General features: G+C 38.2%; 4 protein-coding genes across 5 annotated transcripts in view; 2 read left to right on the forward strand and 2 right to left on the reverse strand.

Annotated features, from left to right (window-relative positions):
* The window catches only part of LOC101310880, a 1,534,871-nt gene that overhangs the window by 960,123 nt on the left and 559,939 nt on the right, over positions 1-14,809 (forward strand). The window lies entirely within an intron of this gene.
* On the forward strand, positions 706-4,564 carry LOC101295111 (secretory carrier-associated membrane protein 3-like). 2 transcript variants are annotated; one of them, XM_004293496.1, is made up of 12 exons: positions 706-967; positions 1,609-1,725; positions 1,812-1,874; positions 2,069-2,102; positions 2,227-2,349; positions 2,717-2,779; positions 2,859-2,952; positions 3,276-3,321; positions 3,419-3,486; positions 3,731-3,779; positions 3,981-4,046; positions 4,154-4,564. In XM_004293496.1, the coding sequence occupies exons 1-12, from the start codon at positions 908-910 to the stop codon at positions 4,238-4,240; spliced, it is 870 nt and encodes a 289-aa protein (XP_004293544.1). In that variant the 5' UTR covers positions 706-907; the 3' UTR covers positions 4,241-4,564. The 2 variants fall into 2 exon arrangements, with proteins under 2 accessions (XP_004293544.1, XP_004293543.1); XM_004293495.1 differs by having other exon boundaries at positions 860-967; positions 1,609-1,776.
* LOC101295689 lies at positions 4,687-5,732 on the reverse strand. Its single transcript, XM_004293580.1, has one exon. The coding sequence runs from the start codon at positions 5,556-5,558 to the stop codon at positions 5,085-5,087; it is 474 nt and encodes a 157-aa protein (XP_004293628.1). The 5' UTR covers positions 5,559-5,732; the 3' UTR covers positions 4,687-5,084.
* On the reverse strand, positions 8,205-11,218 carry LOC101298775 (PAP-specific phosphatase HAL2-like). The gene is made up of 3 exons (XM_004293508.1): positions 10,797-11,218; positions 8,917-9,604; positions 8,205-8,662 (listed from the first exon to the last, which is right to left on the reverse strand). The coding sequence occupies exons 1-3, from the start codon at positions 11,164-11,166 to the stop codon at positions 8,359-8,361; spliced, it is 1,362 nt and encodes a 453-aa protein (XP_004293556.1). The 5' UTR covers positions 11,167-11,218; the 3' UTR covers positions 8,205-8,358.

Consider the following 14,809-nt stretch of genomic DNA (forward strand, 5'->3'; position numbering starts at 1 on the left):
GCATGGAAGATTACTCCTTCTAGAAGCATATTAATAGCGCGTTACGTGTAATAATCAATTCAAGTCTTTACAGCTTGTGCCTGGTATAGACTAGAGTACTGCACAATGAGAAAACAAGTTAATTTCCCAATAATATATTATTATTTTTCAATTAGAATGAAAATCAATAGTCTTTGTATATTTTGTAAAGTTGTAGTCAACGTGTGATGCCTTGCATAATTTTCCATTGCCATACGAACCTTCTGTCCGAGATTAGCCAAATTGCAAAAGGCTTAACCGCTAAGCCATACCCGTCGAGGTTTTACTTTCTCTAGCTCCGTCTCAGGTTTCAGAAATTCCGTCAACACACCTTATTTTTCAAAACCTGATTGAGTTAAAGAAGTTTAAAAGACCAATATTTTTCATACGAGATTACATGTTATCAGACCGTCCCGATTTTACCTCATTCTTATTGGAAAATGGCAAAGTGATCATCATACATACCGACCACAAAACAACAACAACAGAATTTGTTACAACCAAAGCAAAAGATAGAGCATCATTTATCAATCAATCAATTAACCTACTATACAACTAATGCATTACTTTAGAAAAAAGAACTTAAATCCCAATCAGGAAAAAACAAAACCCTGAATTTTCAATAATGCCCCTGAAGAATGCGGAAATCAAAATGAAAAGCCGCCTTCGGCGCTTGGCTGTCAAAAAGATTACAAAAGAGTAGAGACGACGAGTCCTCCGTTTTCTCTCTCTAGAAAACCGTCTCTCTTTCTCTCTCTACAATTCTAATTCTAATCCTCAGTCTAAGGTTCTTGTGCCCTCAAATTCTCGTCGTCTCTGTATTCAAATCCATTTTCTTCTCCTCCAAGTTTTCTCTCAGATCTCTCAGAAGCACTGAGGAGGCTCATCCATGGCTGGTCGATACGATAGTAACCCCTTCGCTGAAGAAGAGGAAGTCAATCCGTTCTCGGTGAGTGTCTCTTCTTTCGATTCTCTCTTGAATTTGGATGCGGGATTTGGTTGTTTGAATCCAGTCAATTTTGGATTTGAAGGTAGGTTGACTTGCGATTTCTAGCTAGGATGTGTGATTTTGATAGATCTTAAGATCTGCGTTTCTTTCGGTTTTGTGATTTTCAGTGGAATTGAAGTGAATCGTGTTGAGTTTGTAGCTTGTTGAGTTTGAATCAGTAGAATCGTTCATGGATTTGAAATTTTGAAGTCTGAGTAGTTGTTACAGTATAGAAATTGATGATCTGAATCTCTATGTGTAGATAATCAGTCAAGACTTCGTTAGAGTTGATTGTAGAAACTGATTTTTTTGTGTGGTTGTTGATGAATTGAAGCGTTGATCGCTTTAGGTTTCGTTAGAAATGAACACAAATATTCAAAAATGGCTAGAAGATAGTTTTCGTGCGATAGATTCGCGTTATTCAAGCTTTGTGCATCTTACTTGGTTGCCTATGATTGTTAGATATCTTTTGTAAAGTCGCCGCGTGGACTGTAAACTTTTCAGGCATGGAAAACACCGACGGTTGTTTTGTATGTAGAAACGTAGAAATTGTGCTTGTTTTAATTTCTCCTGTTTGAGCTCTGATGCATTTCTGTTGCCAGAATCATGGAAGCGTTGCTCCTGCCAAGAACTCGAGACTGTCACCTCTGCCTCCAGAGCGTGCTGGTTTCAATTATGGTATTGGTGAAACCGTCGATATACCTATTGATGGAAGTGGGGTGAGTTTGAATAGTAAGGTTGTTAATCAGACTACTTGTATTTGGCATAGTGTTTTTCTAATTTTAGTGATTATTATTTGATTTAGGATTTGAAAAAGAGGGAGAGGGAACTCCAAGCTAAAGAAGCTGAACTAAGAAAGCGTGAAGAGGTATGACTTGAAAGAAATTCTAAACTCTGTTTGCATGATTATTACTCAGCTGTGGAGCACTGAAGTTTGTTGTCCTGGTCATATTATTTTTCTTCTTTTAATCAAGAGACTGAAGTATTTCTAATTTCCTATCATGATTCTACATCGTCCATACAATACAAATTTAACCTTCTATTTTTTGGTGCTTGATGTAGGTTGTAAAACGGAAAGAAGATGCTGCAGCACGTGGTATAATTCATTGCCTTTATTTAAATGTATCTCCTTTTGTAAGAATGTCTGCAAAACCTTCTCTAAAGATGTCCTCTAATAGTTAATCACCTACATTCTTGCCATGCTACCTTTTCTTTTGCAGCTGGAATTGTTCTCGAGGAAAAAAATTGGCCGCCATTCTTTCCACTCATCCATCACGATATTGCAAATGAAATCCCAATTCATTTACAAAGGGTGCAGTATGTCGCATTTATAACATGGTTAGGTATGTCAACTGTTGCTTAATTTAGACATCGTTTGATAACATATGTCAGAATTCTGATTGCATGCAATTAAGAAAAAGAATTAAGATGTACATGGTGTTTGGCCTAGTAACATGGTGTTGAGGCCTCAACTTTGATGAACTTGAGCTAATAATGGTCAAATAAGATACTGATGCATAAAAGTTCCTGTTATTCGATTACCGTTAGATCCTAGCATCACTTTGGCTTCTGCTATATTGATTAGGTTGTCAGATAGACTGTTTAAATTGGTTTATGTAGTCACTTTCCAGCCCTCTGCCCGAAATACCATAACTTTTGACTAGATACTGAAGACTGTCGACATTTATTGATGAATGGTATGTTATGCAGGAATTATTGCTTGCCTATTCTGGAATATCATAGCTGTGACCACTGCCTGGATCAAGGGTGAAGGTGTGTATGAAGCTATTCCTTGTGTCTCTCCTGCATATGCTGGAGTATGGTGAAATTGATTATTTTCTCTTTGGTATAGGGGTGAAAATATGGTTCCTTGCGGTTATATATTTCATTGCTGGGGCACCTGGATCTTATGTGCTGTGGTACCGTCCTCTTTACCGTGTGTTCAGGTATTACATCCTCTTAGTGGTAAATTTGGTTGTTGATATAGATTGGCTTTAACTGCGAAGCTCTAGTATTTCCCCTGTAAATAAACCTCAAAGAAATTGCCTGAAATACTATACTAAATTCTGTTAGTTATGACTTATGAGCAATCAATGTGTTCCACTGGCTGCATGTTTCAAACAGTAATTTGTGCATTGTAGAATACTCTATCCCTTGACAATATATGTTAATGCGGATGTAATTTCTGAAAGCAAGTGGAATAATGCATTAACTGTTGAATATATTGTTAGCTGCACTATTGATTGGCTTTCATTTAATCTTATTGCAGGTCTGAGAGTGCTTTGAAGTACGGATGGTTTTTCATGTTCTATCTGGTAACTCTATCTCAGATTTGTTATTATAGTAGGTTTGCAATTTAAACCTGGAATTTTAGTATACCCCACGTCACTTATATTTTTCTTTTCTGTACAGTTTCACATTGGCTTCTGCATCTTTGCTGCGGTTGCTCCCCCTATAATCTTCAAAGGAAAATCTCTCACGTACGTCCTAAGAATTCTTTATTTAGTTTTACTGAATTGCACAGGCCTATTATCTCAGACATGCTACAATACAGGTCGCCATATATTAGTTCCTAGTTATATACGCAGTTAAAATTGCATAAGATAATGTTGTATAGTGGATGCTTCTAAGAAACTAAACTTGGGAATTCCCTTAAACATGGTTTGAAACCTTTTATTTTCTTATCCTCTACTTATGACGACCTGTTGTGTGCTTTTGGAACAGTGGTATTCTGGCTGCAATTGATGTTCTGAGCGATCATGCTTTGGTTGGGGTAAGACATAGAATTTCACTTATTATATGGCTGTCCATGTACCCGTAACTCCTTTTTCTTTTAAGGGATATGTGGCATTATAGAATTCTTAACCTATGACGACGGTCATGTACAAAACTTATAAGCATATCATTTTGTACTTTGATATTCATGTTATAGTACTACAAACTGATAGCTGATACTGTTTTACTCTTTGTACAGATCTTCTACTTCATTGGATTCGGCATGTTTTGTCTTGAATCAGTGCTTAGCATCTGGGTTATTCAGGTCTTTGTTCTCTCCTTTGACAAAAGGACATGCAATATCTTGTGTTCTGTTGCTGCAGAGGTTCCTGGTTTCTTTTTTAACACCCCTTTTTCTCTTTACATGTGCAGCAAGTATACATGTACTTCCGGGGAAGTGGTAAAGCTGCTGAAATGAGGCGGGAGGGAGCAAGACATGTTGTGAGGGCAGCAATATAAAGGCAAAGAAACATGTAATCAGATGAAAAGATGGTGACTCTGTATTGATCTAGGTTGTATATGCCCTTAGCTACAGGATTTGCGGATACAGATGTTTTACCCGAGCTTTTATTTTTTGATTTGTACCCCCTTTTTCACAAATGATTGAACTACCTCTGTTAGTATATCAGTGCTATTGAAACTTGAATTCAGGGCTTGTTAGAAACACGTTTTCTGCACTTTGCTGTTTCTAAGAATTCTGTAATAGAGTTTAATTCATTTCTGGTGTAATGTTTTGGAATTACATCTCGGGTTACATAGTCGAGTAATTCTGAGAGCTGTAACTTTAATGTTCATCCAATTGATCCGTCTCGCCAGATTGTTCCAAAGCTTTCAAACCAATAATTACAGCGGAGATTATAGCATCATATTAGTTTGATACGATCACCTTTCACCAAAATGCAAAGCTTCTGTGTATGAAATTGCTTTCCTCAAGTCACGAAACATGTTGGCTATATCATACAACAATTTGGATGGGAAGGGCCAAATTAGCAGCTTGGTATGGCATTTGCCCAACTATAGAAGACTTGCCTCAAATGAAGTAAAGCACACATCAATAGATATGGGTTCTCAACACAACCATAACACACCCAGCCAAACCCTAAAGCTGTATATATAGAACACAAAGAAAACCCTAAAGCCACTCCATTACCCAAGTAATTCTTTATTTTAACTAAATAGATTAGAGAGGAAGTGACTCGGTAAAAACATAGAATAGTCTCAAAGGAACTACTACAAACTCGTGGATTCTATATACTACTAGCTTGCACCATAACGACAGAGGGACAGACCAGCCAATACTCCTCTAGCAGTAAGCAGTACACTTCTTGCAGTCGATGGTGCAACCACCGCCTCCGCCACCGCCGCCGTAGCCCTTCCCCGAGTGGCTGTAGGAGGTGAAGCACTTAGCAGGACACGTCAGCTTCTTGTTGAAGCAAGGACCCTTTTCTTTGCACACCTGAGTGGTCCTGACTATACCACCTTTGGAGGAGCCTCCACTCGGACCGCCGTACCCGCCGCCGTACCCACCTCCAAAGCCCTTTCCAAACCCGGGTATGTCAAACCCGGGCCCAAAGAACCCTCCCATGCCACCATTGTTGCCACCTCCATTGTATCCACCATTGTTTCCCCCACCAGCACCACCACCTTTGTTCTTGTTGCTCGAGTGCTTGAGCTCAGCTGAGAAGGCTCCGGTGGAGGAGTCGGGTCGAGCTGAGAAGCCAGCAAGTGAAGCAGCGAGGATCAAAGTAAGCAAGAGAAGACTTGTAGTTGGGATCATGTTTGGTTTGTGGGTGTGTGATGAGATAGAAGAGAAAGGTAGTATTTGTGAGAAGGGGTATATATAGAAGTTTGAAGTGGATATATATGATAGTGGGAAGGAAAAGGATATTAATGGAGGAGGAGGATGTGTTGGAAGACAGTTACAGAGGGTGAGTAGGTTGGATGCAATTAGTATCCTCTTGAATATTTTTCCTCTCTTCATCAAAGTTTGACACATTATAAGTTTGGTAACTCTTACCCACAACTTTTTACATGATGATAATATTGAACATTGGGAACCCACAATATAATGAGATATACACCAATGTAGACCGACTTTGATTTTAGATTAGTTCCATTTTCATGCAGTAGCGACAAAGATGCAATTAGATTGTGTCATCTATGATATATATCCATCCATCCCAATAAGTTTCTTATATTATGGTTTCTAACCTATTTTAAGGAAGCTAATTTCGTGACGGGATCAGTTGAGAGTTTTCAGCATTCTAAATTTTTAGTCTTTGATCTTGTTTCACTGTCTTTTCTCGTGTTCCCAGCTTTTCATTTAGATCATCTAAGACGATGAGTTCTTAAAAATTTGTATCCTCGAACATAAAATGTTAAATTTTTAAGGATTGCTATGCATAGTTGAGTTAGAATTAGCTGTTACAAGAATCATAGAAATATCAAGTTAAGCTAGTTTTTAGACATGAAATAAATGAGGCCATCTTCCAATCTGCAAACTCATTTAAAGACGACGGTGAAACTTAAAGTCATGACCACAATCAAGGCAGGTACGTACATCTGCACTTGTAGAGAAGTTGGTCAGTGCTCTTAGTGGTTCACCATGTGTGAGTTGAGCTTTGGTTCCCCAGATCTTTGAGATGGTCGACCTAATAAGTCAGCTTTGCTAGCATCCTTTTCAGTTTCAATCATAGTTGTAGGGTTGGATATATACAGCTTCAAGCGCATAGTCTACGCATGCAAGTCCCATATGACAAAGCTACAAGCACTAGCTAGGACGATTGTTAAGACAAACATATTGAAGGATTTGGCTTCTCTGTTTGAATTTATGTTATTTGGATTTGTTTAGATGACTTCTAACCATTTAATTGAGTACAATCTAAAACCAGCATGTCATCCTTACTCTATCTAATGACTATAAGACATGCAAACAAATCTAAACAGAGAATCCGGATCTCATATTCAAACCCCTATGGCCTAACTTGATAAACAAACAACTATCGCACCCTACAGTTTTAAGTCGTGGGTGAGTAGCTAGCCAGGTAATACTCTCTCTCACGTGCAACCTTCTCATGTTCACTTTGTTAGAGAGCATCATATGTAGTTTCATGCTGGAGAATGCAAACTCGCTATCTCTTCTAAACAAATATCTAATACCATACAGTCAGATGATCCGAAGATGATTCAAACATATATGTCAAGATAACATAGCTAGTGTTGTATATTAGATTATTACTCAATCAAAGCACGCAAGTAATTAGCACTTAAGTCTTGCGTTTGCCAAACTCCTAGTGCAGTCGTGCAGACCTATCTACTTTTCAACTTCCATTGATGAGTTGCTTCTTTATCAATATGAATATGGTCCAATGGTACCTATTATTTGGACCCATCCCTACCCTATTAAAGTTGAATCCCACTTATTCTCCTCGTAGTGAGGCATATATGCCTATAGGAGAGTTCCAAGATTTTTAAGCAAGTGAAACAACTTTGTTAAACTCTTCCTTTTGTTGCTCATCACAAATTGATGCAGTAACTAATTCCAGAAAAGCAATATGTTCATGGGATCATATTGTGCTTATGGTTCTAGTAGTTTATTATAAACAAGCAATACTACACTATACGAAATTACGAACTGGCTAAAGTGAATGTTTAGATCCAATTTCTCTCAATTTTGTGAAGTACAGACTGTTTTTCATCGTTAGATTCGATAAGTATTGTTTGGAAAACTTCGAAAAAAAGATCTGTTGATGAGTATCCGTGATCTTGAGTTCTTGACAACCAGGCGTATATAGCTGGTTGATCAAGTTGTTAACAGGAGGAGCTGAGCAGCAGTGAGAGCCATTAAACTCTAGGGCCGACCAGTTGACATTTGAGTCCATACGATACAGGTATGTCTATTAAGGAAAAGAGTTATTTTGCATCTAACCAGTTAGTGATCTCAATCTTTCTTCACAACCACTTTGCTTAAATCCATCTGGTATTAAATATCGATTTGGACATGGAGCTGCTCTGGAAGTGTTTTGTATATAGGTAGCTTTGTACGTTAGCAGTCCTTTCTTAATCAATAGAAGCTCTCAAAGTCAATAATTTCGTGTCAGTTAATAACATGTATGTCTTCATTCTTCAATAAATTCTTTGCTGAGATGCAGTGTAAAAGCATTGTCCTTGTCACAAATCTGAGTGAACTGTTTACTGCTGAGTTGCTTACCAGGGTTACATTTCTGATCCTGATTTACATAACAAGGATGTGAAGAGTAAAAATGGAATAGATCAGTAGAAGAATTTGCAAGCATTTCTCCTTCAGTTTATCAATTTTGTTTGTTTGGAACTTGGACTAGTTTTTTTTGGTTCAAGATCACAAATTTAGGGTTCCTAAGCACTTCCCGCTTTCAGGTGCAGTCTCCTAAAAGTTCAGTTAATTGACTCCGGAAACCAAGTACCGATTAGTTTTCAAGGGAGGTGATGTTTAAGTAATATTATAAACCAAAATTAGAAACATGAAACCACTAATATACAATGCGCCTCTCAGATAATGCAAGGAGTTATGTGCAATTTTATGTTAAGAGTAGCAGGAACTATAGACTAGAGGAGTCCCAGCTAGCATCAACAGCCCTGATGATCTTGTCATGTAGGTCTGCTCCGGCACTAGCAATCACACCTCGATCAAGACCTTCCAAGTATATACCTTTTGAAAAGTCCAGTGGACGCCCCCCGGCATCTGAAACCACACCCCCAGCCTCTTGTATGATGACAACGCCGGCTGCATGATCCCATATCTTCTCTTTGTAACCCGCCTTTGCAAACTTCATAAAAATCTCGGCATCCCCACGAGCTATAGCTGCATATTTTACCATGCTATAGACTCTTAATGGTTGCTTCCTGCAGTCATGACAAAAACTATTAGTCAAAGGACTGGTGCATTTTATCATAACATAATTTCATCTGCAATCATGTTAAAAGGGACTCAACTTAACGAACTGTTTTAATGGTTATGAATCACAATGCACATACTGCCTGTAACTATTGTTTGACAATGAGTATATATCAATATAGTTCATGTGAGTGTGCCTTCAAATTCATGACAAATTTTGGTGCACATATGGCAAAGAGAACTGAAATCAGAACTTACGTACCTAAGTCCAACGCTGTGAGCTAGTCCTGCTGTGAAGGAATGACTTGAATTTGCCTTCTCAACCGGTTCACAAAAGGTTGCCAATGATGGATTATTGATAGAGGACACTTGGACCAGTTTTGCAGAGTTTGGCCACAGAAACTTCTTATTTACATGGAGCAGTGGTTGCATCCAAGCTTCACTGCTACCTCTTCTAGCGTATAACACACAGCCCTTGTCCCATGATTCTGATGTTGGTGGGGTCAATTTGGATATAATTCTATGATACCTGTGATGATAGTTTAGCCATTCTCTTCGCATTGGGTAATTAGGGCATCCAAGAACTCCAAGCACAACTTCTCCATCCTCTATTAGAGCCAGAGCAATAGCATATTGATCCCCTCGTACAAATCCCAATGTTCCATCAACAGGGTCAAGAGCCCAAAATCGCCCAGTAGGGCCTCCCGTTGAGTTGCACCGACTGATGGCTTCAAGAACCTCTTTAGTCCCAAGGGTCTTTTTAGGACCTTGAAGTCCAAAACGAGGAGCTTCAGCTAGACAAACATTTACAGTTTTTACTACTGCTTCCAACATTCCAGCTGCCTTAGCCTTGGACAGGTTTTGAATGTCTTCTTCAGCTACAATGGATACATTGCTACTTCCAAAAGACTCCGACAGTATCCAGCTCACAGTTGCTTGGACACTCCAATCTGTTAGCATATTATGATCAAGATTCAAGAGAATAAGACACAAAAAAATGCCTATAACCTCCACTTTAACTAAAACTGAAGTATAAAAAACTCAGAGAGATTTCTCTTAAAACAGAACATTGTATAAGGGTGAACGTTACTACATAAGGCAACAATCAACGAAATGATAACCATGAAGCACTAATCTCTATAATGTAATCATTTGAGATGTAATCATTTGATTACACACTAACCACAGGTTTTAGTATTTCTCATTTAGAACTCCAGCATAAAGTGAAATACTTTATTGTAAACTATTTTCTTTAGAGATGTTGAAAACCATGAACCAGCAGTGACTTCCTAAGAGGATTACGAGAAGTTAGTACGGTTTCTGGAGGCTGAATTTTGTTCAAATTTTCAAAGATGCTAAATTTAAAAGACAAACTGGGATAATTTTCCTCATCAGGAATCTACGTTGAGCAGCCAAACAGCAATCATTATAAGTCCAAGACAGCAATATATGAGGTTCTGAACAAATAGCCGAGTTCCATAACATGATACAGAGAGATGCTATGTATAAGTTAGAGACAATGGCCGACTTACACAAATTTTGACAGAAAAATTAAGTTCATGCATCTATTTCATCTTAAGGACAGCAGCAAGATTGCTTTTGAAGGTAGAAGTTGCCTATACGCGCTGTCCAAAATCCAAATAGTGCCTTCTAGTAAATTCTTCACAGTAAAATGTCAAGAAATGCATAGGCACTAAGATTCAATGAACTTTGATCCAATATGAATTTCCTTTGTGTCGGTCCAACATTCATACATTATAAAACAGAAGATTAAAATCAATGCTTTAGAAAGCAGGCATCTAGATGCTCCAGGAGACAAGGCAGGAGACAAGGACTAGCTTGGTTTTAATTTATTCCCATATACTAAAGTTGCCACTAGGAAACCACCAAACAGATGCCCAAGATCATATTTTTATTTCAATTTTCAACCATTCAAAGCAAAATACAACCATTCAACATAAACAACCTTCAAGTAAAGCAAAATACAATTCAAAGCAATACATCACATGCCAATATTAATCATATTATTGAAGAACAATTTCAAAAACCCAGAAAGGCAAACATCCACATAATCATGATCACAGAAAAACCCAGCTCAAAACAACACAATTCACAGAAGAATGTAAAAGTGAAGAAACAAACCTGCAACAGTGACTGGAGAGTTGTCATCTTTGGATTGGACCACAGCGCCGGACTTGGAAACCAAACTGTCCTGAACTTTCTGGCAGAGAGAACAAGCCATTTGCACAGCTCTGACTGCAATTTCCAAATCATGGGTTGGTTGTAGGGATGAAAGACTCGACCTTTTTGGGTCCTCCATTACTGTGAAGGACTGGGTTTGGGTGAGCTTGGATAAGCAACCAATTGGTTTTGAGATTTTGTGGTGGGGGATTTTGTAGAAGCTAACTGTCCCTACGTGGTCGGTTATGAACTTGTGCTTGTTATTCCATTTCACAAGTCCTAGATTGTGAGAGGCTTTTATAGCCATAGTACTAGAACAATGTAAAGGCATATCATCAATGAGAAGAGAAAAGTAATCTGAGTTTGATGTGTTTGTGTTTGAGTGTGGTTTCTGTGATTTGTGGGGTGCGCTCTTATAAAAGGAAAGAAAAAACGTATGCAAGAGAAAGTTTTGACATCATAATTGGAACTCACGCTTTCTTTTTATGTCATTTGTTTTTGCCTGATCTTGGAACAAAATTAAGCCAAGAACAAGTTGAAGCAAATAAGGGAAATCTTTTGTATTAGTGTAAGCTATTTTTTTTTTCTTCCTTATCGTGACTCTATTTTTGTGTTGCAAATGCTGAATTTTGTGTTCAATTTTTTTTATTTATGACCAAATTCTGATGCAATTCTTTGTCTTTAGGCGGTCGGTGGATCCGATCCGATTCACTATTTTTAAGAAAACTCGCGGTTGGATTAGGTAGAATTTTTGGTATTAGAATCGCTGTGATATATGTGAAGAGAATACTAGCTACTAGATCAATAGTTAAACTAAGTTTTTTGATCAAAGAGTAGTGTTCGAGGTCATTATGAACTCATCAAGGCGTATGCAAGTTTTGGCACTACCTGAGGGATTCTCAAATTGGCATGAGATTGTTGGTCAAGTGGCTTATGATCTTCAGGTCGATAGAAGATGTTATCCTCACTCGATCGATCACCTTTCCGTCTGTTTTCGGTGGGCAAGTGTATTCATCCATCATCTTCCTAATCATGACCTTCATGATCGATTTTTATCTCGATCTTGTGGATTTTTATCTTGATTAGGAAGTGTAATCCGTAAGTGATTCTACCACTTTTGGAAACTGGTGCTCAAGTGAGTGTGATTCTACTATTTTAAGAAGCTGGTACGGTGCACAATTGAGTGGAAGGACTTGGGTCCCGGATGGAGCACATCTCTTCATGATCAAACAGATTGGATAGGATCAAGCAGCCAGACAAAAACCCAGTGCATCGATCTTCATATTATTAGTTTGGGATGACTTCAAACATTACTTTTATATCAAAGACCACATATGAAGTTTGATACTATGCTTCTGCTGGACTACTGAATACGAGTCATAAGACTCAGAAATTCAGAATGTAAATTTAGTCGCTTTCAGTCTAGTCCAGATGAGTGAGAGGACCAAGGTTTAAAATACTATCTAATTGCTCGGGGTGGAATTTCAAGTCCTTCGAACAACCGTCCTGTGTGGATGGTGTGCCCCCCTCCTGCCTACTTTCTTTGTAATTCTGAAAGCTAGAAGAGGAAATAGTATTAGTAATCGGTACATGCCGCAATTAACAAACAGATGGCATATATTCTGCAACTCCTTAGGATAAACAGCGAGCTCAACTTCAGCATCTAATGTTTAACCAGCGTGTGTTGTAGCATCTCCTTCACTCCTTGTTCCATGTTGTGTTACTAGCTAGAAGAACATTGAGAATTTGAGATCACGGCAAATCAGTAGGATTTCAAACATTTTCATTCTTCTCTTTTTGTCTAAAGATGTTTCTCTGAATTGAACGATCCAGTGTACGTACCAAACCAGATTTCACATAATATTTTCTCAAACTCAACTTTTCAACGAAGCAACAGTATTTTGATGTAATAATCTATACCAGATTACCAGGGCAATAGTTTTATGATGCAACAATCTTTATTGTACATACCAAAATCATAATCATAATCTTAAATTATCACATAAAATGAAGTCTTTATTGTACATACCAAAATCATAATCAGAAGTAGAATAATGAAGGCACCAGATAGAAAAGCTACCACGAGGTAGCCCATTATAACTAACTAGTTTACTTCGTCCGAGTTGAAAGTGTATTGAAATAGCATCAGACATCTCCTCTCTAACACTCCCTCTCACGTGCAACCTAACTTTTAGGTCTGCACGTGAAACTGATTAACAAACTTGAACCCGGCCCCCAAGACAACTGAAAGAACCCTAACCTCTCCATAACAACTGAAAGAACCCCAAACTGAAAAGAACCAAACAAGGGCCATGAACCTTAAAAGAACCAACCCAGACTCATTAGAGACACAACTGGAAAAGGACCCGCTCTGATACCATGTCAAACAGCGACAAACGTGACCTGTGAATCATTCTTGTACCGATACTGTCTCAACTTAACCACTTTTAAAATGTTGGGTTTTAATCACAAAATGTCTTGGTACAATTAAGAACGATCCACCCATTTATTAGTTATATTTTATTTGTCACTTTTTCAATATGAGATCTCTCCTCTCCAACACCATGAGCTTATGAGAAGAAGTGTCCAGCACCTGGTATCTCATGGTCAGGGGCGGAGGTATACTCAGGCCTGGTGGGGTCCGGACCCCTGCCAGGTCTCCCACATATTCAGTCAGAATATGTATATTTTTAATTAAATAATTATAATTATATGTATATAGAAAGGTTGAACCCCTCTTAGAGTCTGAGTGTCAGACCAACTAAGGAGTCCACACATCCCAGAGTCCCACGTTCCTCCCCCCACTCCACCCCCACACACGTGATGATCTTCTTTTTATATAATAAAAAAAACCATAATTAATATAAAAATAAGATAAGGAAGTGAAAATAATATTAAGTAAAGAATTCTAATGCTTTAAGGACTAGATGTCCTCTATATTTTTTTGTCACAGACTTCCCTTATATATTAGACAGTATTTTTACGTTAGGAAGTATTCATGTTTTATTTTTTTATTTTTAATTGGATGTTGCGAGATTGTTGTCTTATTGATTTTGTTGATTAAGAATTTTATGTTAGTGTTATGTTATTGTGTTTTCAATTTTTAACTTATGATACAATAATTCAGTTTATACGATTTAATGATCAATATTTTTTCTTTTTTTAATGATCGGTACTTTATATGTGAACCCCTCCTCAGATGAATTCCTGGCTCCACCACTGCTCATGGTAATGAATCCATGGAAGTTGTTGCGCAATGTACCGTTGCAGTGTAACAGGTACCATCAGATCTTCATCTCCATGCCACAGGTGAACAAAAGCTTCATTGTTCAGAAAAGGGTTTTCCAGATCGAGAGGACTAAACTCCCACATCCCAAATCCAACCTTCAAGTCACGATGAACCGACTCGGCCTCTCCTTGCTCTTTTTGGGAAGAGGCTTTAAGTTTAAGAGGATTTCCTTGTCCAGTGGAGAAAGCACATCTAGGCTGCGAGCTAGAACACTTGAAGCAGGAAACCATTTCTGAGTGTTCCAAAACGAAGTAAGCCAAGGGGTGGTGTGAAACATGAAGTGCCCATTGGTCATGCTGAAACTGTTGGTAGTAGTATGCATGATTACATAGCTTTGCAGGGAACCCTTTCCACCAGTAATTAACAACCGGCGCTAGCCTTCCAGGGATGTACTTGAGGCAACCCCAAACAGCCTTACCACCCATGGAGAAACCAACCACATAGAATTTGGACCCTAACCTTAGCTTATCAGCCAGCTCTTCTTGTGGAAAAACCAAACACAAAGTTGCAGAAGCTTTTCAGATATTTCTTCTTGGTAAGGAACTAGGTTACAAACCTAAACTATATATAAAAAAGGTTGAGTGAGAAACACACTTCATCACCCATACTTCTTTTACACACAAGACTAACCCTAAAAGAACAAAGCAACACGGCTATGGCACTAAGACTAAAATTACCATGCTGC

This window comes from Fragaria vesca, linkage group LG3 (assembly GCF_000184155.1).
Source record: "Fragaria vesca subsp. vesca linkage group LG3, FraVesHawaii_1.0, whole genome shotgun sequence".
Classification (NCBI taxonomy): domain Eukaryota; kingdom Viridiplantae; phylum Streptophyta; class Magnoliopsida; order Rosales; family Rosaceae; genus Fragaria; species Fragaria vesca.

What these genes read in the sequence shown, in the direction of transcription:
- LOC101295111 (XM_004293495.1), top strand. Translation starts at nt 908, where the DNA reads ATGGCTGGTCGATACGATAGTAACCCCTTCGCTGAAGAAGAGGAAGTC. An exon ending in CTACTTGTATTTGGCATAGT is followed by an intron (nt 1,777 to 1,811) that starts GTTTTTCTAATT and finishes TATTTGATTTAG; the next exon opens with GATTTGAAAAAGAGGGAGAG. An exon ending in CGCATTTATAACATGGTTAG is followed by an intron (nt 2,350 to 2,716) that starts GTATGTCAACTG and finishes TATGTTATGCAG; the next exon opens with GAATTATTGCTTGCCTATTC.
- LOC101295689 (XM_004293580.1), bottom strand. Translation starts at nt 5,558, where the DNA reads ATGATCCCAACTACAAGTCTTCTCTTGCTTACTTTGATCCTCGCTGCT.
- LOC101298775 (XM_004293508.1), bottom strand. Translation starts at nt 11,166, where the DNA reads ATGCCTTTACATTGTTCTAGTACTATGGCTATAAAAGCCTCTCACAAT. An exon ending in CTCTCCAGTCACTGTTGCAG is followed by an intron (nt 9,605 to 10,796) that starts GTTTGTTTCTTC and finishes ATATGCTAACAG; the next exon opens with ATTGGAGTGTCCAAGCAACT. An exon ending in GCTCACAGCGTTGGACTTAG is followed by an intron (nt 8,663 to 8,916) that starts GTACGTAAGTTC and finishes TCATGACTGCAG; the next exon opens with GAAGCAACCATTAAGAGTCT.